This window comes from Plecotus auritus (assembly GCF_963455305.1).
Source record: "Plecotus auritus genome assembly, chromosome: 5".
Lineage (NCBI taxonomy): Eukaryota > Metazoa > Chordata > Mammalia > Chiroptera > Vespertilionidae > Plecotus > Plecotus auritus.
This window is the reverse complement of record NC_137776.1, coordinates 137181064-137205023: the sequence shown is the minus strand read 5'-3', so window position 1 is coordinate 137205023 and position 23960 is coordinate 137181064. Positions and strand designations below refer to the sequence as shown.

At 44.8% G+C, this 23960-nt stretch overlaps 2 protein-coding genes across 2 annotated transcripts in view; one reads left to right on the top strand and one right to left on the bottom strand.

Annotated features, from left to right (window-relative positions):
- PUM3 (pumilio RNA binding family member 3) overlaps positions 1–23960 on the bottom strand; it is a 113235-nt gene that overhangs the window by 12044 nt on the left and 77231 nt on the right. The gene's annotated exons all lie outside the window — the stretch shown is intronic.
- Positions 4316–16538, top strand: KCNV2 (potassium voltage-gated channel modifier subfamily V member 2; the record flags this gene model as incomplete). Its single annotated transcript, XM_080668246.1, has 2 exons — positions 4316–5692; positions 16257–16538. 2 exons carry the CDS (start codon positions 4316–4318, stop codon positions 16536–16538), a joined length of 1659 nt encoding a protein of 552 aa, XP_080524372.1.

Here is a 23960-nt window from a genome sequence, read left to right as displayed (position 1 = left end):
TCAATAGCTTAAACAGCAGGTTCATGGGAAGGATGAGCATCAAAGGAGAATGGCCTTAAAAATCTGGCAAAACTATCTCAAGGAATAACCCAGAATACAAAATAACAACAAACCAATCTTTCCAACATGAAGATTTTCACTACATCATTACTTACAATAGTGGAATATTACAAACTGTCTATTTCAATAAAAGAGAATTGATAAAGTTACTGATGGTATATCCACAATATAGAATATTTTGTAAGCATTTAAGATAATGTTTGCAAATTGTTTTTTTAATATTAAAATGCTTATGTTAAAATGTTAAATGAGAAAGGCAGGATACATAGTTTCATATTCTACATGACCACAAGCATGTTAAATGTGTGTGTGTGTATGTGTGTGTGTGAGAGAGAGAGAGAGATTAAATGGAAGGAGGCAAATTAAAATATGAATAGGATTATCTTTGGAGCATGAGATTGGATTATAGGTGGGTTTTATGTATATGCTGTTTATAGCATGATGGTTAGTCTGGAGCAAAAGCCAGTTCCTTCTGTTACTTTTTGTGTAACCTTGGGAAAGTCACTTAACTTCTGTGTCTCAGTTCCTCATCTGTGAAATAGGAATAATTATAGCACCTACATGATAGGTTGCTGTAAGCATTATCATAGTACAGTATGTGGGCAGGCTACTTATTATCATTATATCAATTATCAGCATTCTGCTATTTTTAAAATGTTCCCATAATGTACTTATATAACTATTATAATGAAAAACATTTTAAACCACTCTGTTAAAATAAGGGACTTGTATTGTAAGTTAGTAGTATGTGTTTTCAAGGAGACACTGGGAAGGGGCAGCTTACCCATCTTGGGAAAAGAAAGATGTCAGAGAAGGATCGCTGAGAGAGGAAGATGCTGTCTCAGCTGACTTTCAAGAACAAGGACTTAAGAGAAGTCCAGGAGGGAACTCAAGACAAATGGGACATGAAGCAAAAACTTAAAATCTTAGTGATTTCAAGCCAGAAAGGGCTTTTAGGTCATCCAGCCCAACTTCCCACCCGTGCAGGTTCCCCTCTATAGCAGCCCTACGGAGTTTTAACTGCACTCAGAGAGGAGGAGCTCACTGCTGTATGAACAAACCCGTCCGTGGCTGAGCAGTTCTTTGTCACAAAGTGTTTCCACATATGGACACTCACCTACCATTGCACTTACATACAGACACACCAGAGCAAAACCTAAGCAACAAGTCCACAAACAGACGCCTGTGGGCTGCAAGAGTCACCTCGGTGTGCTCATCAAAGCAATATTCCCCACTCAATGGCACGGTCCTGGTGCTTGAGCGTGGCTTTGAGATGCCTGACAAACTTTACTCACTCCATTGTTTTCAAGTGCAAAAGGCACAGTGTGTTGAAAGTTTAGGTACAAAGTATTGTATGATTGCAATGGAAAGAGAGAACATTAAAAATATGAAAATAATGATACTTTTCCTCTTTATAATAGCACTAGAGGCCCAAAGCACGAAATTCGTGCAAGGGGCTCGGCCCTCACAGCCCCGGCTTCTTCCAGAAGGTCGTCTGGATGGCCGTTCTGCTTGTTCAGTCTAAATAGCATATTAGCACTTTATTATCCTATCTAATAAAAGAGTAATATGCAAATTGACTGTCACTCCAACACACAAGATGGCTGCTCCCATGTGGTCAAAGATGGCCTGCCCCCATGTGGACACAAGATGGCCGTCACAAGATGGCCAGCGGGAGAGGGCAGTTGGGAGGGACCAGGCTTGCAAGGGAGGGCAGTTGGGGGCGATCAAGCCTGCAGGAAAGGGCAGTTGGGGGGGACCCAGGCCTGCAGGACAGGGACTTAGGGGTGACCAGGCCTGCAGGGGAGGGCAGTTAGGGGAAAACAGGCTGGCAGGGGAGCAGTTAGGCATCAATCAGGCTGGCAGGGGAGTGGTTAGGGGGTGATCAGGCTGGCAGGCAGAAGTGGTTAGGGGCAATCAGGAAGGCAGGCAGGCGAGCAGTTGGGAGCCAGCAGTCCTGGATTGTGAGAGGGATGTCCCAGATTGGAGAGGGTGCAGGCTGGGCTGAGGGACACCCCCACCCCCGTGCATGAATTTCATGCACTGGGCCTCTAGTGCAGGATAATTGATTCTGAAGAAAATAGTGAATTTATGTAACATATGAAAACAGTTGCGACAGCAGTTGGCATAATGTAAAGAAGAGATGGAATTGGAAAAACGGTTCAGTAGGTGGCTAGAGAAACATCAGTATTGTATGCCCACAGGAGAACACTGGAAATACACTGAGGAACTTGAAGGCCAGTCCTGGTGAGAGGCTTCATTTGAAGCCTGTGGGTCTGAGCCCTATTGGAAGCGAAACAACATCAGCAAATGTTACACTGGCAGGTACAGACCCGTGGCAACTGCCACCTTTGAAGTGTAGTTAAAACTAAACGACATGACAAAGACAGCACTACAAACCAGCGCAGAGAAAACCGGTTATTCAATTAATGCGCTGAGCCCTCTGGATTAAAAAAAAAAAAAAAGCTGAAAAATAAAGTTGGGTCTCTATTTCACTCTTTACATCAAAATTAATTCCTGATGGATCAAATCCTTAACTGTGAAAAATGAAACCATAAGAAGCAATGTTTTAAAGAATTAGAGAGGTAAAAACACTTCTAGCATGACATACACCCAGAAGTCATAAAATAAACTCAGAAAAATATATTTGTAGTTCCTATCACAGGCAAAAGGTCTGTTTTCATGATATATAAAGCTCTCCTACAAGTCAATGAGAAAATACCAACAACTCAATGGGAAATAGAAAAAGAAATACAACAACTTTTAATCACATGAAAAGATGTTCAAATGCATTCATAAGAATAACATAAAATTAGCCCACACATTTTTCACCTATGAAATAGGAGGGGCTCATGAAATGTGATAATACACTCTCAGATATTGATGGGGAGGTGTAAACTGGTAAACTTTTATGATGGAAACTTGGCATTACCAGTCAATATTACACCTGTGAGATTTTTAGTAATTCCACCTCCAACAACTTATCCTTCATATATCTTAATATGTATGAAGTAATGTATGTGTAAAGTTATTCATTGTGCCATTGTTTATGAGAGCAAAGGTAGAATGTCTATCACTACCAGACTACCAAGTAGATATTTTTAAAATGAGGCAGATATTTATGTTCAGATATAAAACACCTCTAAGACATATGGTTAATTGGAAAGAGCAAAGTGTATTGCACACTGTGGTTTGTGTTAACAATAGAGAGCTATTTAGATGATAGATGGAGATAGGTTTTTGCTTGTATGTGTTCAGAAGATGTCTTAAAGGCTAACCAGAAAGTACTAACAGTGGTTGCCTCCTCAAAGGCCCACTTGATAGCTGTAAGTTTGTGTTGAGATAAATTTTTTACCATAATGCACCTTTGTACCTTTTGTACCGCATGTATTAGCTAACCAAAATAAATTGAATTTAAAAACAAATTCCCTGCTCAAAGCAAATCCCTTGCTCTTCTCTGATTCCCCGATCTTTTTTCTTGCTTTTTTATTGTGCTTGCAGATTTAGATCTCCTATAAAACCATGAGCAACTTGAGGGCTGCAACTGTGTCTCCACATCTAGCACAGGGTTCCCATCTCTGTCATCTAGGACAGTGCCTTACATATGAAAAGAGACTTTTAAAAAAGTGATGTCTTGAAGAGTGATGGAGACCTTTTTCTTGGAAGGAAGTCTAGGCCACCGTCACATGTGGCCTAATACCGCAGCGAGCAGGGCTGCAAGGCCCCAAGAACAGAACATCTACCCACCAGTCCTGGGATTCTACCTTTAAGGGAAGGGAGGGTAAGAAAGAGACAAAGAACAGAAACTGAGCTATATTCTATAGCTAATTCAGCTGATGTCATCTCAGCATAGGTACCCCCAGCACTTCCTAATGGAAGGCCTAATGGGTGGCCCACATTTTTATTAGCAATAATCTCTGCCACTTTCTGATTATCTACAGACTTAAGACCACATAATCATCCCCTACGTCACAGAGTGGAGGGACACGGGGAGGAAACAGACTAAGAGGATCTAAATTCCTTCTAAGTCTTGCTTCTTCCTTCTCAGCAAGATTAGAGCAGTCACCAGCCGTCTGCATATGTGTTCAGACCCAGCAGCCTGGGCTGCGCTGCCCAGTGCCAGAGGGCAGCGTCTGGGACCCTAGTCTGTGGTCCTAAGCGTAGGGCATATGATCCATCCGCCTCGTGGCAGTGAGCAAGCTGGGGACCCTACAACAGCCAGGAAGGAAAAGCAAGGGACCTGCTTCCCGCAGCCATGCTAAAAAATAGTGAGAGGCGGCGATCCTGGAGCTACAAGCCCTGGACTACCGCGGAGTGTAACGATGCACCCAATTCAGGGAACAGCCAACACCGCGGGAGCATCTGCTCCCTGGCGGCCCGTTCCGGCTCCCAGGCCAGCATCCCAGCGTGGACGGAGGGCAACTATAACTACTACATCGAGGAGGACGAGGATGGGGAGGAGGAGGAGGAGCAGTGGAAAGACGACTTGGCCGACTTGGCCAAGGAAGACCAGCAGCCAGAGGAGGCCACCACCGCCCCGACGGAAGGGCGCAGCGAGGGCTCCACACTGAACGTGAACGTGGGCGGCCAGAGCTACCACCTGGACTACACACAGCTGGCCTGCTACCCCAAGACGCGCCTGGGCCGCCTGGCCACCTGCACCAGCCGCGGCCGCCAGCTGGGCCTGTGCGACGACTATGAGGCGCAGACGGACGAGTACTTCTTCGATCGCGACCCGGCCGTCTTCCAGCTGGTCTACAACTTCTACCTGTGCGGGGTGCTGCTGGTGTGCGACGCGCTGTGCCCACGCAGCTTCCTGGAGGAGCTGGGCTACTGGGGCGTGCGGCTCAAGTACACGCCGCGCTGCTGCCGCATCTGCTTCGAGGAGCGGCGCGACGAGCTGAGCGAGCAGCTCAAGATCCAGCGCGAGCTGCGCGCCCAGGCGCAGGCCGAGGAGGCCGAGCAGCTCTTCCGCGACGTGCGCTTCTGCGGGCCGCAGCGCCAGCGCCTCTGGAACCTCATGGAGAAGCCCTTCTCGTCCGTGGCCGCCAAGGCCATCGGAGTGGCCTCCAGCCTCTTCGTGCTCATCTCCATCGTGGCGCTGGCCCTCAACACGGTGGAGGAGATGCACCAGCAGGCGGAGGGCGGCCGCTGGGCGGTCCTGGAGCACGTGGAGGTGCTGTGCATCGCCTTCTTCACGCTCGAGTTCCTGCTGCGCCTGGCCTCCACGCCCGACCTGCGCAGCTTCGCGCGCAGCGCCCTCAACCTGGTGGACCTGGTGGCCATCCTGCCGCTCTACCTGCAGTTGCTGCTCGAGTGCTTCACGGACGAGGACCAGCGGCGCGGCAAGGGCTCCTCCCGGGAGCACGACCTGGAGACGGTGGGCAAGGTGGGCCAGGTGCTGCGGATCATGCGCCTCATGCGCATCTTCCGCATCCTCAAGCTGGCGCGGCACTCCACCGGCCTGCGCGCCTTTGGCTTCACCCTGCGCCAGTGCTACCAGCAGGTGGGCTGCCTGCTGCTCTTCATCGCCATGGGCATCTTCTCCTTTTCCGCTGCCGTCTACTCCGTGGAGCACGACATGCCCGGCACCAACTTCACCAGCATCCCGCACTCCTGGTGGTGGGCCGCGGTGAGTGCCAGGGCCCTGGGCTTTCCTGCTCTCCTCGCCACCCTCACATTCCTTGGTTCTCAGCTGCCTGTCTTCATCTCCCGATCTTCCCCTTGCCTTGCAAAAGGACCGTCCCATTGCTGCCTCCAGCTAACATAAAACAGAGATGGGTTATAGAGGGTTGGAAAGACGGAGACACTGTAGTCCAGTAAGGAACTGAATTTGACTTGGCCGTAAGAATCTCCAAATCTAGATTTAGTTTTAAAACCCTTACCAGGCAGGTTTTAAGAATTCACTGTTGATGTCTGTGGGAAGCTTCCTGATCACCATCCTTGTTGCTAATTGCCGCTCATTGAACATCTGTTATCCTAAGTAGTTGATAACTTTATCTTATCCCAAGGTGGTGGTTTTGATCACTATTTCTATTTAAATTAGGACAAGCTGGAAGTGGTTTCCGTTTTTTGTTGTTGTGATTGTTGTGTTTGTGTGTGTGTGTGTGTGTGTGTGTGTAAGGAAACTGTATGTTTATTCCGGAGAGGAAGTGAGACTTGGCTGACCTGAAATTATTGCCTCATTTCATAGAGAGAGGAACTGAGGTGCGAGAGTTTGAGTGCAGACACACAGCTCAATCCAGAGAGAGGACTGAAGCCCAAACCGGTCCAAGTGCAAAACCCACGCCCCTGCCACACCGAGCACCGCCTCTCCCAGGCTGTAGCTTGTCTGCAGGCCTTGAACAGTGAATATACTAGTTACTTTTGTCACTTCTTTCTGTAGTGTTTGCCTTTCCATAACCGTTTATGCTATCTACTCTCATATCTGTGTTTCTGGAATGCTAGACTAAATCCCTGAAAAATCCCTAAAGTCCTAGAAATGCTGATTGGGTCTTCTCGTGTCAATGAGTAAGCTGGCATGTGTGCATAGGACAGAACTAGGTATATGGTTTCCATATTTTCTTGTTGTTGTTGTTGACACTGTTACAGATGCCTCCCATTTCCCCCCTTTGCCCACCTACACCAGCCCCCGCCACCCCACCCCCAGCCTTCACCACACTGTGTCTGTGTCCCTGGGCTATGCATATATGTTCATTAGCTACTCTCCTCCCCTCTGACACCTGTCAGCCTGTCCCTTGTATTTTCTTAAGCAGATTATTATAATGCCTTTAAAGACATTAAGCAAATATAACAAGTTTTTCTAGAAAGTCAATATTTTCAACATTAACATTGGGTATGTCGGAACCCAGCGTCTTGGGTGAACTTCTGAGATGAACCAACCCAGAGCTACTAACAATGTAGTGTGGTGGGATGGAAGGAAGATTTCTATTTCAATTCTTGTAACAGTTCTGGTATTAATTACCTATGACCCTAAATAATGAGCTGTGAAACCTCACGCCCTCACTCCCACCCTCAGTGTCCTGGGCTCTACGACGGGAGGATGGAGAGCTCAAATGCCCTACAGGACTTGTGAGCTTTCTTCAGTGAAGGGGTGACGTTAGGCTCTTCCAAACAAGCTACCCAAATGCCACTCCTCTGATCATATTCCAAATGACAAAAGGTCATCTCCTTGGTGGGTAAACTGTATGTACAGATGGAGCTGATAGAGAGTGATTTTTCCCCAGCAAATGACATTTACTTTGGAGGTGAGTAAGGTAGGAAGGGAAAAGAGCAAATCCACACGCTGATGATATAATTCCACATTTTAGAGAGCCAACTTCTCATTCGTATAAATATCTTAGAAGACTCGCATATATAGGCTGGACCTAGTGAACACTTTAATATTTTAATTTTAACCCACAAAACTTTTTTTTACCTTTTGTATATTAACAGAAAGATTTTTATAAAAATTTTGTCGCCGATGCTGGATTTTCCTTTTTTTAAAATTCCCTGAAGTGAATGCCCTTTGACCCCATTTAATTTCTTGATTGGCTTAATATACAATGATGTTTAAAACTTTCAAATGATCCTCTTTTATGTTAGCTGAAATTATTTTACTCAAGACCAGTATTTTCCATAAATTTAACAATAAAAATTGAATCAACATCCAGGTTTTATCTACAATAAATTTTACCAATGATTGCTTTTACCAATATGAGTTTTCTCTTGTAGCCTTTATCTTGTAGCCTTTATCACTATTTTCACAAACCAAAATTTGTACATTTCAACCTTACCATTTCCCGACCTTAGCCTTTATCAATGGCCTTTTTCCATTTTATTCTCTGAGAATTATTTATACTAATAAAAATCATTATGAATTAGATAAAAGACTAATAACTTGTACTTATTTCTAAACCATCTGTAAGAGCAATTGCCCTTGAACATTCAAGCACTGCTCTATTCCCCAGGACTGATGTCTTATTAACCCAGTTCTTAATCCTTCTGCTAACATTGCATATTGTGTACTAAGGGTTTCTATTCTCAGTAGAGCAAAGAGAAAGGACCACTTTCAAAATGATGCAGACAAAATGTCTTATTTCCTTATGTGGCTACAAAGTACAAAGATGCAAAATATTAGGACTTCATGTTAACCCACAAAAATCCATCTCATTCATTCACTGAGCAATAATTTGTTAGCACCTCCAGTGTGCCAAGTAGTATTCTAAACACTAGAGATACCAAGTGATAGAAAAAAGAAAAGATGAAGTTCTTTCACTTGTAGAGTGTATATTCTAATGGAGAAAAATAGTAAGTAATTTCAGATATTTGTATGCCTTGTATAGAATAATAGGATTGAGTCAACAATAAAAAATAAATTTAAAAAAGATGAAGGGAAAAAAAAGAATAGGATTGAGAGTGACTTGGGTGGCAAAATCTATGTTTGATGGATGGCCAGAGATGCCCTCTTAGAGAAGAGGACATTTAGGTAAAATTTGAACCAAGAGAAAAAACTCATATAAATAGATATAACTAAACAAATGTGAGAATCTGAGAAGTGGAATCCTAGAAGTAACTTTAATTGAATAGTCTCCAAGCATTGTATTGATCATACATCTCATAATTTAAAATTTTTGAGCACACTCCCGTGATCAATGTGTATTTAGTTATTCATAAATTCTAAGTCATTTATTATCACAATAATATTGCTTCACAAACCACCCCAAAATTCAATGGCTTAAAATGCCAAGCATATCTTTAGCTAATGAGTTTGGGAGTCACCAATTTAGGCTGGTTTCAATTAGAATGTCCTTCTCATTTGACTTCATATCTGATAGTCAGCTGGCTAACAGCTGGAATGAAGGAGGAGACTAGGCTAGATAGCTTTCATTCTCCAGCAGACATGTATCCATGGCAAAGGATGAGAGAAAGAGAGAGAGAGAAAAAGAGAGAGAAAGTCTAATCATGTAAGCACTGTATAAGCTTCTCTCTCTTTTTTCTTTCCTTTATTGATTAAGGTATTACATATGTGTTCTTATCCCTATCATTGCCCGCCCCCTCCCCCCCACTCCTGTTCATGCCCTCACCCCCCTGGTATCTGTGTCCATTGGTTCTCTTTAATGTCATTTGCTCAACTCATTGGCCAAAGCAAGTCACAAGACCAAACTCAGAGTCAAAGGGCAGGGTAGGTTAACCCATCCACTATAGAGAAACTCTATAAAGTTATAAACAAATAGCTTGGATAAAAGAAGATATAAAGAATTAGTTTCAGAAGCACAATCATTCTACTGCAGTAAGATATTTCTGCTCAAATATATTATACACATCAGAAAACATACACCCACACACTGAAATTTCAAGGATGAGGTAAAGAATGATAGGACTGTATTTTCTCCCACCATTTCAGTGCTATATCCCTTGCAGTATATTCACCCACATTAGATTCTCTAATCCATTCTTCTATGTTTTTTAGTGCTTCCAGACAACCCCAAATATGAATTACTTTTAATAATCTTCCCTCTCTCTCTGCCAAGGGCCTTCCTCTGTTCAACTCAGGGTTTTAAGAGGAATACAATAATTTTCATTGCCGTGAATTCTCCTACAGCTGCAAAACAAATCCCACAAGGACACTCATGTCTGCAAACACTCGTGCATTTGGGTATGAAATAGACCCGTCCCACTCAGCTGTCAAATGGCGGTTATTTGTGAGCACTTATGTAATAGGAAACATATGTAAGATGCTAGCCTGTAGTACATCCACAATAAATAGAAGCTACCATATTTGACTAGTTAATAGTCTTTATCACATGGAAGCAATAACCTTTGCTTCCAGACTCATTTGGGGAGAAATAAAACAGAAGTGATTCCTTCTCTACTGAGGTGAGAGACTGTGGGACATCCAAAAGGGTCAGCTGTCCTATCTTGGGACAGCTTCTGGGTGTTCAGATGAAGAGGCCCAGGCTTGCTGAGCTCTCAGGGTTGCCTGGTGTGGGACATGCATGGCACAGCTCAACAAGAACCATGAGCTCTATGATGAAGCTGTCCTCATTGGCCTCCAGTGTGGCTGTTTTCATGTAGAAAAGGGCAAATGGGCCGTTCAGCAAACCATTTCCTTCTGAGCTTTCAGAGCAAGTAAAACTGTGGAAACCAAACAGGAAACTATGTCATGAACTCACTCCTCCAGAAACTAACAGAGACTCTTCAAAAAGAAAATGTGCCTCTGGCTGAGGCATCTGATAACTGAGCCCCAGAGACCTTGCTCCTCTCTTTGGTTTCCTAAAGCATGATATCATTTCCTTGCAAATGGGTGTGCTTATGAGATCATTGAGATTTTTTTTTATTTTTTTGATCTTTGTTGATTTTTAGAGAGAGAGGGAGGAAGTAAGAGAGAGAGAGAGAGAGAGAGAGAGAGAGAGAGAGAGAGAGAGAGAGACATCAATCTGTTGTTCCACTTATTTATGCATTCTTTGGTTGGTTCTTGTCTGGGGATCGAACCTGCAACCTTGGCATATTGGGATGACACTCTCACCAAATGAGCTACCCGGTCAGGGCACTATATTATGTATTGTTATTGATTGATTGCATGCATTGAGGAGAACCATTTGGAAGGTGAATCAGTGAAGTTATAGTCAGGAACACAGTGTGGGTATTTTAAACAGGAAATTTGATGCAGGGAAATAGATACATAGGTGCTAGAGGGCTAGAAGCAAAAAGGGTAAACTGAGATAACCCAAAGATTGGTAAGTGTAGGAAATAGCTGTCAGCCCTAGAATTGGGCGAACAAACAGGAGAAGGGAGAGTTACCAAGCACGGCGTACAGAGGAGGAGCTGTTGCAGGGACCCCAGAGATAGCACCATGAGGTTGATGCCGAGTGTGCTGAAAGACGCCTGGGCCATATATAGCTGCTCTTATTGGAGGCTGATGACAGAAGCAGAAGCAGCTAGAGAGACTCCCATCTCCTCATCCCACCTTCCAGCCTCCCAACAGTGTCTCTCATTGGCAGAACACAACCAGAAGACAGTGGGCAAGGAAATTCGGGGATTGTAGTTTGCAGACTTCCAGTTGCAGAATTACAAAATACAGCTCAGAAGGGTGTCAGACTTGGGACTGAGAGACAACAGGTAAATGTCTGGCCCAGCACGCAATTCATGTTCTAGCTCCTTCAGAACTAGTGCAGGAGCTGTCAATGGACAAAGGCTTCTGGGCACCTTTATGACTATTGATCTTGTGGACTCCTGATTTGGGGGTGGTCCCCTTCTATCTCTTTAAACTATGCTCTTCCTGTTTGACCATTATGACTTGCCTGGGAGGGACATAACAGAATTGGAGAGGGCAGGGAGAAGTGCCAGGTAAGCTGAAGATGCAGAGGGCATCGTATTATGATGTACCTTTCTATGAGTAGATTAATAGACTCCCAAACTTGCTTTAGCTTTTGCACACCTCCTCCTTATTGTGCAATTTATGTACGTGTCAGACCTATAATATATAGATGAGCTGGTTGTTCTCTTCCAGGTGGTACCTATGACGTGATTCTAACAGTGCTTCCGCTGGTCAAAACAGTCTTTGAATTTCACTGAAGAACTATCTTCAGAGCCTGTGACATGTCCATTTGCTTCATTCTAATCATGCTTAATCTTTACCTTTTTTAGAGTAGATTCGATATTTTAAAATAGTCTAGACCCTTGAGTTTAATATTAGCATCTAAAGTTAACCCTCAAGGTGAGGCCATCAGATAACTGTGCCCTAATTGTGGCCAATAAGACCACTTGTTTCAAGGTCATTCCACTGAATCCTCTGTGCAGATTATAATCCCAAAGAGGAATTCCTAAAATATTTGTAGCAACAATGGCATGGGTTGGCTAAGTATAGCCTTTGAAGCTAAATCCTTTGAAGGACTGAGGTATGTAATGATTTTAGCCAGAACATGTTAGTCTTAAATTTTTTTGGAAAAATTAGAAGATGTGTTAATTATTTTTTTAAATCAGTTTTATTCATTGGGATCATAATTCCAAGATTCATGAATTACTGGCTGCCAAGGTTTCTATACATGCCTAGTTCATGATGAAAGAAACATTCCTTGTTGAAGGAGAAATTCAAGTATAGCCATTCTACAGCTTTGGAGAAAAATTAGATGTTTGTCCTCCTTGTAATGTTTTTGCAGGCCAAGATTTGCTGATTAGTGGGTGAGCAGCTAGGGGTAAGTCACATTCTGGCTTTTGGGACCCAAAGGCTAGGGAAAATATGTAAGTTTTCAATGGAATGGTAAGTTTCTGGGTGCTCCTTGGCTCCAAGAGGAACTCAGGATTCCTTGGCTTTAGATTACTTTCTCTCCATGTTCCACAGGCCAAACCATTTCTCCCTGGATGAGCATTAAACATTGAAGGCCCCAGACTGACCCATATGAGTTTGCAGATTGGCTGAGCCAGCCAGTTTTTCAGGATATTAAGATGGATTATAGAACATACTACAAACTGGATGAACCCCAAAAACATTAGGCTGAGTGAAAGACGCCAGATAAAATTTCCCGAAGAGGCAAATCTACAAAGAAGGCAAGTAGATTAGTGGTTACGTGGGACTGGAGATGGGAATTCATAGTGACATGTGGGAACAAGGGATGTTTTGAGGTGATGGAAATGTTCTAAAGTTGGATTTTAGTGATGATTGCTCAACTCTGTAAATTCACTAAAAATCATTTAACTGTACCCCTGAAACAAGTGAATTTCATATTATGCAAATTATACCTCAATAAAGCTGCTGTTGTGCTTTGTTTTTTAAAAAAAGATGGACTGTAGAAATTTTGGCCACATTTCCAAACCCAATTCCTGCTAATGTGAGAACTCAATCTGCAAACTCATATGGGTCAGTCTGGGGCCTTCAATGTTTAATGCTCATCCAGGGAGAAATGGTTTGGCCTGTGGAACATGGAGAGAAAGTAATCTAAAGCCAAGGAATCCTGAGTTCCTCTTGGAGCCAAGGAGCACCCAGATCACTGGTTGAGTTAAATTATCCACAAATCCGACAAGGCATAAATTAGCTATGCATTTTGAACAAATTCTTCCACACCCGTCATACAGAGCCCCCTAGCAGGAGAGATCTTTTCTCTAAAAATAGAGATCCAAGATATACAAAGATATTGAGACCATATTATGCACATCAAATATTTAATCTCCCTTAAGCCAATTCGCTTTGCTTTTAGCTTTTCACTAAAAGTTCAGCCAAAAAAGGAAAAAGAAAGAAATGAAGTTGCTTTGGGAGTGAAGCAAGGCCAGTATCAGGATTGATCAAAAGTTTAAAAAGGCACTTTGTCTCAATTCTTTTCCTTCCTCTGCATCCTATTCCTCCCCCCATCCTCCCCAATCCTGCACCGTTGAAGGACTGGTTCACCTAAAAGCCTCAGCTTTGGCCTGTCGTGGGAGCTTCCTGTTCTAACTCTACCCTTCTTGTCCCTCACCCTTATTATCCAAACTGCCCTTAGGCCCCCTCCAGGCAATGGAGACTAACCAAACATCCATACAGAGGTGTGAGTGATGCTATTACTGACATATGTTCAGTTCTGACAGAGATCTATCTGACTCAGGTTCTTTTACTTTTGCTGTGGCCAGTGACAGGAAACACACACACACACACGCACATGCACACGCAAGCATACTTGGAGATTAACCCACACTCTCAGTTGATCGTGGCCTCTCATCACCTTTGATCCAGAAGGTAGGAAAAAGAGATTCTGTCCTGGAGCGAGTGTGTGCCCCAGCCAGTCTCCCTCGGAGCATTCTGCAGGAGCCAAGAGGGACCTGCTTCCACAGCCTGTCAGTCTAATAAGCTTAAGAACTAACATTATCACTCACACACCCTGCGTCAGGCACTCCTTCAATTCCCACTACTACGCTGTGAGGTAGTGTTAGTCTCCCCTCATTTCAAAAGTGGCAATGGAGGCAAAGACAATGTAGGTGACTTGCCCAAGTCACACATTTGAGAAGTGGATTCAGATCCAAATAGCCTAGTGCCATACTTGTCTCCTTAACCTAGTCTACATCATTCTGCCTCTCGTAGATGCTTGCTTGTATTCTTCCACCTGAGGGAAGGACAGTCCATCCCTCAGCAGGTCTCTCACCAAGGATGGAGCAGTGAGAGGTGGTGGGTCACCCGCCCCGAAGGGGAGGTGCCAGCTTTCTTTTAAGGGCTGGATGGAGCTCCTGTTCTTATCAGCTCCATCACATTTGCCCCAGCTGGCTCAATTCTTCATTTCATTATACCTAACCAATCACACTCATTCTAAGTTCAAACTAAACTTTACAGTATAAGCAAATAATAATAAAGTTTCAATTTCTAAAGTAAAGGCCATTTTGGTACAGGGCAACAAGATGACTTCGCACATTTTACTGCCACCTGCTGAGAAATTGTGGCAACAACAACACAAACCCATGAAGCACACAGTGCCCCCTGGAGTTGTGCAATGCACAGTGTTTACAACTGTAGGCAGCAGCCCTGCCTCATGTAGCCAATAGTCTGGGGATAAAGGGAGTCTTAGTACATGAGGCATAGAAAACAAGCCCCGAGAGCTTTTCCTGGGTTTCTCTCTCACTAACCTGACATAACGAGTTCCATGGATCTGCACGTTAAAATGGAAGCTTGTCAACCTAAATGAATCTCTACTTAGCAGAATCTAAAGCACAGCGATGAGAGCTTGGGAAGAATTTCATGCAGAGTGAACTATCTTTGGGTGGTGATGCCTTTTAAAAAATCCCTTCACAACATAATGAGAATATGTTTCTCCAAACATTTGCAAGTAAAGCACCTTTATATAAAACTAGAGGCCCGGTGCACGAAATTTGTGCATGGGGGGGGGGTGTGTATCCCTCAGCCCAGCCTGCACCCTCTCCAATATGGGACCCCTCGAGGGATTTCTGACTGCCCGTTTAGGCCCGATCCTACCAGGATCGGGCCTAAACAGGCAGTCGGACATCCCTCTCACAATCCAGGACTGCTGGCTCCCAACTGCTCGCCTGCCTGCCTTCCTGATTGCCCCTAACCGGTTCTGCCTGCCAGCCTGATCACCCCCTAACCACTCCCCTGCCAGCCTGATTGATGCCTAACTGCTCCCCTGCCAGCCTGTTTTCCCCTAACTGCCCTCCCCTACAGGCCTGGTCACCCCTAACTGCCCTCCCCTGCAGGCCTGGTCATCCCTAACTGCCCTCCCCTGCAGGCCTGGTCCCCCCCAGCTGCTCTCCCCTGTAGGCCTGGGTCCCCCCAAACTGCCTTTCCCTGCAGGCCCGGTCACCCCCAACTTCCCTTCTTTGCCGGCCTGGTCATCCCTAACTGCCCTCCCCTGCAGGCTTGATCACCCGCAACTGTCCTCACTTGCAGGCCTGGTCCCTCCCAACTGCCCTCGCCTGCTGGCCATCTTGTGGAGGCCATCTTGTGTCCACATGGGGGCAGCAATATTGTGTCTTGGAGTGATGGTCAATTTGCATATTACTCTTTTATTAGATAGGATATCTCATTGGAATGACATAATTCTGAAAGGTGTTATAATTGTCTCCATTTTAAAGATGAGAGAAGGACCACAGAGGAGGTTGGTTAGTGCCTTTTGTGTGCCTGACACTGTGTTAAGCGCTTGATATTTGTTTTCTCACTTAGTCTTCACAGGGGTCCTGAGAGTTAGGTAATATACTCCTGTTTCAGGGGAAGGAACCAAGGCTGAGACTCTGAATGTTTTATCCAAGGACACTCTGCTGGGAAGGGTCAGATTCGGGACTTGAACCCAGGTCTGACCGATTCTAAGCCTGAGCTCTTTTCAGTATGTGTATCATTTAGGCAAACTCAGGGCCCCAGTGCTAAAGCTGGCCCTGGCTGAGGTGGGGGCAAAGGCCAACATTTATTGAACCCTTTCTACACCAGGGACTTTATACATGTTGTCTTAAATGCTCTTCACAACATCCTTTAAGGCAGGTATTCTCTCTCCTGCATTGTATATAAGAACATTTAGAAGTGGTAGTCAGAATTTAAACCCAAGTCTTGCAGCCCCAAAGCTTGTGTTCTTTCCATGACAGGGGTTCTGCAGGCAAATGTCCTGGTACCCCCTGCACTGCCTCCGTGGGGAGCTCTTATATGACTCATGTGCACCTTTCGGGAGACAGATTACTCCCTGCCTGTTCCATCCCTTTCTCCTCCTCCCTCATGGAGCTAACAACTCAACCCTGCCTTCCTTCCCATACAGGTGAGCATCTCCACTGTGGGCTACGGAGACATGTACCCAGAGACCCACCTGGGCAGGCTTTTTGCCTTCCTCTGCATCGCTTTTGGGATTATCCTCAACGGGATGCCAATCTCCATTCTCTACAACAAATTCTCCGATTACTACAGCAAGCTCAAGGCTTATGAGTACACTGCCATACGAAGGGAAAGGGGAAAGGTGGACTTCATGCAGCGAGCCAGAAAAAAGATGGCTGAGTGCTTGGCTAAAAGCAACCCACAGGCCGCCCAACGGCAAGAGAATTAAAGTTCCATAGGCCATGTGGCTGGTAGAGCCTGCAACCTTCAAGGCTTCCTTCCTCCTTCCTTTTTTTATCATCAGGATTGCCCGTGAAAGGACACATGAGGCAGACATACACAAAGGGGATCCAGTTCACAGAATTCTACTCCACGAATGTTTGCTTGAACCCAGACTCAGATGGCCCCATATTGTGTTGTGTGAGAGTCTGATCATCCCAATGACATTGATATGGGAACTCCTTGGGAGGAGCGACATCTTAGCTTTCTCTTGTAGCTTCTCATGGCTTCTCAATAAATATGTTTGCACTTGAGTTGACTTGAGAAGAATTTCCTTTCATTGAAGAAAGGAAATCCTTGATTTTCCAGAGGGAATGTTGCATCTAACTATATGAGCCCTGGCATTAGACCAATCTCAGTGGGAAGCCCAGATCTACAAGCTGTAGGATTTGGGACAAGTTCCTTTAACTGTCTGAGCCTCAGTTTCTTCAACTGTGAAGTGTAGGTAATAAACCACCTTGTAATATGCGCATGGAGAATGAAGGTAATATTTGTAAATGCTCAATAAATGGAAGCTGTTAAAACTGTTTGAGTTAGGGTACCGTCTAGTAGATTCTCTAGACCGATGGTTCTCAATTCAGGGAGACTTGGTCATTGTCTACCCCCTACCCCCTGGAAACTTGGCATTTTCTAGAGACACTTGGCTGTCACCATTGTGAGGAAGGATGAGGGGGCTCTGGCATCTAGTAGGTAGAGACGTGGGATGCTGCTAAATATGGACAGGACAGCCGCATAGCAAGGAATTATCTGACCTAAAACATCGACAGAGCCAACACTGAGCAACCCTGGTCTGCGTTTAACATGAGAGCCTCCATACTTGACCTGTGACCTGTGAAACATGCTAAAGTGTGCTAATCGCTTCTCCCTTGACAGGAGCCCCCACATGTCCTCACCTCTCCAGGCCCCTTTCCCTCACCTTTCAACAAGCAAACCAAAACACTCTGCCTCTGGGGGACTATTCTGGGCCGAGCACTGAACAAAGTGAATTAAATCGATGTGGCCCTCTTCTCTGGGCTCTGTCTGTGGGTCAGAAAACTAGCTCCCATAGAGTGTTAGTTCTTTCTCTCCCCGCCCCCTTTTCCTCCTAATTTCTTCCATTTTCCATAGGACGGACTACTGGAAACTGAAGTCCTGGGAATGAAAGGCGTGTTTGAACTGAGCAAACGGAGATGGCCCAATAAGGAGAAGCTTTGCTATGCTGACCACCCAATGTGTCTCAGGGCATGACTGGACCGATCATGCTCGTGACGTAAAAACAATCATTTTGTGTGTTCTTACAATTACAGGCACAAACACGGGTTGTATTTTATAACATAGGACCTCATTTTATCCTTGACATATTCCTAAATTAGGTATTACCTTGTTTTTTATTCAGGAAGAAACACTTTTTTTTTTTTCCTTACTGAGGAAGAAACAGAAGCTCAGAGAGGTTAAGTAATTCAGCCAAGTTGGCAGAGTCAGTAAATAGTAAGACCGAGCTTCAGCCTGGTCTGTCTGACCCCTAAGGCCCTTGCCCGAAGTCTAAATGTGTGGTTCTCAAGCTGCATCAGCATCATCTGGAGGCTTATTAAACACAGATCACTGGGCCCACCCCAGAGTCTGATTCAGTAGGTCTGGGTGATACCCGAGGGTTTGTATTTCTACCAAGTACGAGGTTATGCTGATGCTGCTGGTCCAGGGACCACATCCTGAGAACCATGGTCTAAATCACTTCCCTTTGAATGCAAAACTAGGATGCAGCTGGAAAAACCTAGGTCCAGGTCTCCCTCCTCCTTATTCCCAAGTGCCCTTAACCTCATCACAACTGACCTGGCATCTGAAGGGTGGACAGAAACCCCACTATTTATTGGAAGGTCGCTAGTTAAAACACAGAATACTCAAGTAAATTTGAATTCCAGATAAGTAAACAATGTTTAGAAGTATGTCCCAAGTATTGCATGGTATATACTTCCACTGAAAAAAATTATCTCCTGCTTCTCTGCAATTCAAACTTAAGTGGGCACCCTCTGCTTCCATTCGCTAGACTTAGCCACCCTGTACTATTGCTTCCTCATATGGAAGGAAATTACCCCCAAATCCTAAAAACCCACCTAAACAGCAGGACCCTCCACCAAAGGGACTTCTCTCCCTCTTGCCAACTAAGAGGGAGGAATTTTGAATCAGGGTCCTTGCCAGAAGGAACCATGGAAACAGAGTTACAACAGGCAGGAGGTCGGAACACAGTTTATGTAACCACCTGCCATGCTCAGTGCAGCAGCTGCCTCTTAAGGACACAGGGAACTGGAAGGACTGATGTTCATCACCCCTCCCCCTGCTGGAGGCCCTGAGAGAATGACCCTGAGGAGCCCAGCAGAGGCGACTCCCTGAGAGAGAGAGGGGTGGGGGTGCAGGAGGTCTTGGTCAGGAAGATGAACTTTTGCAGGTCCCTGGGAGGGGATCTGGTTAATGACAGCAGCCCCCACCTCCCAATCTCACTAGCCACATCTGTTTAAACAGCTGTGCTCTGCCTCCCAAGAGAATAAGATTGACAGACAGAAGGGAATGAAAACAAAACAAAAACTAACATTCCATGAGCCCCACTGTGTGCCAGGCACAGAATCAGCATCACTTATCCTTCAACAGCCCTATGAAGTAGGTTTCAAGGTGATCACTTACAGAGGCTTAGCCACATTGAACTTGACATGATTTTTGGATCTGGATTTGAAACCTGGCTCTGCTATGTATTGTGATGTTGAAGCATGTGAAACTGCCATTTTCATAAAGAAAACAATTGAATATTGGCAGTGTCATATAGTGCAACTTCATATTGCGTGGTCCCTTAATTTCTTTAAGCCTGTTTCTGCATCCTTAAAATGGAGATAAAATCCTTAGCATCCTGTTCAGCTCACATTAAGAACTAAGTAATTGTGGGCTGCAATTATCATCATCACTATTTTGCTGGCTGCGCAAGAAAACCGTAAACAGAGTCATTTGTCATCAAGGAGAGGATTCTGTGGGTGGAGACAGAGTTTGAGTCCTGTGGCCAGCCCCCTAGCCCTCCAGGGCTGTGCACAAGGATCCTGGCCAGTCTGCCTGAGAGAACTGACTGTGGTGATGGAACGTTATGCCCTAATACAACATAACCATGTGTGACTATTGCGTCCTTGAAATGTGGCTGGTGTGATCCCAGAGCTAAATTTTTTTATTGTATTTCATTTTCATTTCATTAAAATATAAATGGTCACACGTGGCTCCAGGCTGCCATGTTGGGCCATGCAGGGGTAGGCCTTTTATCTGCCTTCATGGAGGCATCTGTTCTAAGGTCAGGGGTGGGGAGGGGGAGTGTTTTAAAGTTCAAGAAAAACATTAGATTATCACTCAAGAAAATATTCTCAAAAGCTTCAAATTCCTCCTCCCAGGCTGATGCCTGGCCCCCAACTCAAGATGAATGTGGTTCCCCACACCTCAATGCTCCCTCTTTCCTCCCTGTTTAACTCCGATGTGGCATCCTTAAAACTTACGTGATTCTCCATATGTATCCCACTTTATACATCTATTCATGTGTGCTGGGCCTTCTCCATGTATCTATCTAGAACCCCTATTCACCCCAATCTGCCCTGCTGCATGGTCCAAGAGGTCTGCCTTCCCTGTGTCCCTTACCCCCTGGCTGCCAGTAGATGAGAGGAGAGACCATTCTGTGTATTAACTCCCCACCTCTCTCTGTGTGGCAGGAGTCTGAGTAGCTGCTAAGCTCCCATAGCCAGGGCTCGGTTGAGCAGCCTTCTAGATCAGCCATAGCACTCACAGGTTCCAGTAACACCTCCTCCTCCTGTCATTCCTTCAGGCTGTGAGTGTTAACGGTCTCTTGCATTGCTAGTCACCGATGATCTCACTGCCCCTTGTTGGTTCCCTTAATCCTGACCATAGCTCTGGAAATAGGATCTCTATTAAAATCTCTTCAAATAACCCCTTTGAGTATACCACCTATTTCCCACTGGGATCTGATTAGTACATCTTGTCTACCTTACGAAAAAGACGTTGCTCGTATTCCCCAAATTGCCACTGAAAAGATGAGGCACATGTATCTGAAGATTCATGCCTCCCCAACATCTCACCCCAAACTGAGAAATACAGGTCTTCGATTTACAGACCAGGAGGCATATTCAGCTCACAGATGGTTGGTAGGGCAGCGATGATTGGCACCCGTAAGTGCCAATAAATGATTCATTCTTCCTGTCAAAGTCTCTGCTCTTTTTAGGAGCAGTTTTCAATGACTCAATCTGTTGAGTTCCCTTCTGCAGCCCCCATCCTACACATACTAATGAATTTTCATGACTACATGATGGAACAATATGCATAAAATGAGCTGGAATATATGCACCTAGGGACAGAAAGTGCCCTCAGAGAACACTAAAAAAACCTATCTTGGCCAGTCTTCTACCTTCGCTCAGGTAAGGTTTTATTAACCTTGTTTTGTAAGTGACATAACTGATACCCAGAGAAGTTATGAAATGTGCCCAGAGATGACAAACATCTGTTTTCCTTGCGGCCACCCCCTTCCTATGTCCACAGCAGACAATCAACCACATTACTCTTCCATTGGTGAGCCTTCTCATTGCCGTTCCCTAGCAGCCAACGCAAACCTGTCTGCTATCCTGGCACATGGTCAGACTTTACTGGGCACCACACTGTTCTTTTTAAAAAATATATAGGTTTTTATTGATTTTAGAGAAAAAGGAAGAGAGAGGGAGAGAGTGAAACATTGATGTGAGAGAGAAGCATTGATCAACTGTGTCCCGTATGCACTCCAAATGGGGACCGAACCCTCAACCTGGGCATGTGCCCTGACCTAGAATCAAACCGGTGACCTTTTGGTGCATGGATGACACTCGACCAACTGAGCCACACAGGCCACAGAAGAATTTCCCTGTAAATCCAGAAAACCTGTGCAGACTATACTTATGCTATCCTTAATACTCTTAAGCCTTTGTAATCAAACTTCCCTGAGCCTCAATTTCTACATTATAATATAGAGATAATTAAGACCTCCTCAGGAAAATTAACGGGTATATGAATGCAAAGTACTTGATACAATACCTATCATATAGTAAGTGCTCAGTTCATGGTACTTCTCATTATTCCTTCTTCAGAATCAGAATGTCAGTGGTGTCCACCATCCATAGAATGCCCTTCTGCAGTGCTCATTAGGGCTCCTGATTATTGGTCTGTTCACACATATGTTAGTTCTCCTGGGAGTAAATTGCATTTCTCCACCACATTCAAATTCTTTGGGGCCAAGTTCGGCTTGCCTTGGCCAAACAAATGTGAACCAAAGAGATGTGTATTACTTTTGGCAGAAGCATTTAATTGCTGCTTCTCTTTATCAGTCCTCCTTTTGTCTCTCCTAGTAATTGTGGAAACAGATGTCAACATGGAGCATCAGTGGCTCTAAGTAACATTAATAAGCAGAACCCCAGGTTGACCCCCTTTGGGTGTGTGGTCTAAGTGAGAAATACACTTTTGTTGGTAAAGCCCCCATATGTTTGGGGGTTGTTTCTGCAACCATAACCTGACCCATCTTGATGAATATTTATATTTATATATCTATAATAATAAAAGCATAATATGCTAATTAGACCGGACATCCTTCCGGATGAAGCCGGGGCTGTGAGGGAAGCCCAGGTCCTGAGTGTCAGAGGGAAGCCAGTGCCGGCAGCTGGGGGAAGGAAGGCCTACTCTTGCATGAATTTTGTGCATCGGGCCTCTAGCATAAATGTATTTCAGAGAGGAAGAGGGGGAGAGAGAGAGAAACATCAATGATGAGAGAGAATCATTGATCGGCTGCCTCCTGCACAACCCCTACTGGAGTCTGAGCCCTCAACCCAGGCATGTGCCCTGACTGGAATTGAACCATGATCTCCTTGGTCATAGTTCTATGCTCAACCACTGAGCCACACCGGCCAGGCTGAATATTTCTTTGGGTATCAAGGTTCCAGAGCAGCTGAAGCTTCGCCATCTCACAGTAGGAAAGTGACTTGAAATATTCATGTCCCCAAAGTCATATGCCCTACACAGTGCTGGATAACAAAATTACTTAAAATGTGTCAGATGCCCATGATGAGCCAAGCATTGTTCTGGGCACTTCACGTGACCTAATGTGCACACTTAGCACAATGTCTGGCATGTAGATATCCAAATTCATGCTAATTGTCATCATCATTATTATTACGCGTTAGTTCCAGTCCTATGACAACCCCTCAAGGTAGGGACTGTTATCATCTCCATTTGACAAACAAGGAAACTAAGGCACAAAGCAGTTAAGCAATAAAACAAAGTTTCAGAGGCGTAAACTAATCCACATGGATTTGAGTTCTCGTATGCCTGAAACCCAAGTCCTTGTTCTTCCCACGCTGCTCCATACACTGCCAGTGAAGACTGCCAAGTTCAGTGCGGTGCACTCTCCTGACGCCTCTGCTTCCTACTTTTGAGGCCAGTGCCCCACATCACATCTGTCCCACTGCTTCTAGCACATGCAGCGTTTGTCGTTTGTCACCTAACTCATTGAGGAGAAAGAGAAACTGGCCTCCCTCAGGCCCACTCATCCATGGAAATTGAAACTTGGCATTCAGGCCCTAGCCGGTTTGGTTCAGTGGATAGAGTGCCAACCTGAGGATTGAAAGGTCCCGGGTTCGATTCCGGTCAAGGGCACATGCTGTAGGAGGCAGCTGATCAATGATTCTCTCTCATCGTTGATATTTCTATCTTTCTCTCCCTCTCCCTTCCTCTCTGAAATCAATAACAATATATATTTTAAAAAAACTTGGCATTCAGGAAGAGGATTATGTTTTCCCATCAGCTTTAAGATCCACTATCAAAAGGGGTATCTCTCTCCCTCTTCTTTCAAATGTCTTCAGTATCTCTAGGCTGTCATTTATTCCTAGTTTAGAAGTAGCACAGGGCAAGGAGCCATTGATAAATTTGGCCTGCCCTGCCCATCACCCTAGACTGCAGAGGTCATACAAGGAGGAAGAAAGAGAACCCAACACAGACAGACCTACCAACAGCCTCCACTCCCCATGTTTTCTCCAGGCCATTTATGTCATTAAAGCGCAGGATGCTCAAGGGACCTCAGGAAAGAGGACAATTTCATTTCACCCACACCTTGGAAATGAAAATTCTTTCCCCACACTCCCCAGTTTTTTTCTTTGTTCTCTGAGAAAGCTGAGGAGAAAGGTGGTCAGGGATTGAGATGGGAGAAAATGAGAGGCAGAGAGGGAGGGAAGGAGAAAAGGAAAATAGAAAGATATATACAATTAGGGAAGAGAGGGAGATTGACAAGGAGAGGAAGGAAAAGAAAGAAGAGTGAGAACAGAGAATAGCAATGAGACAGGTC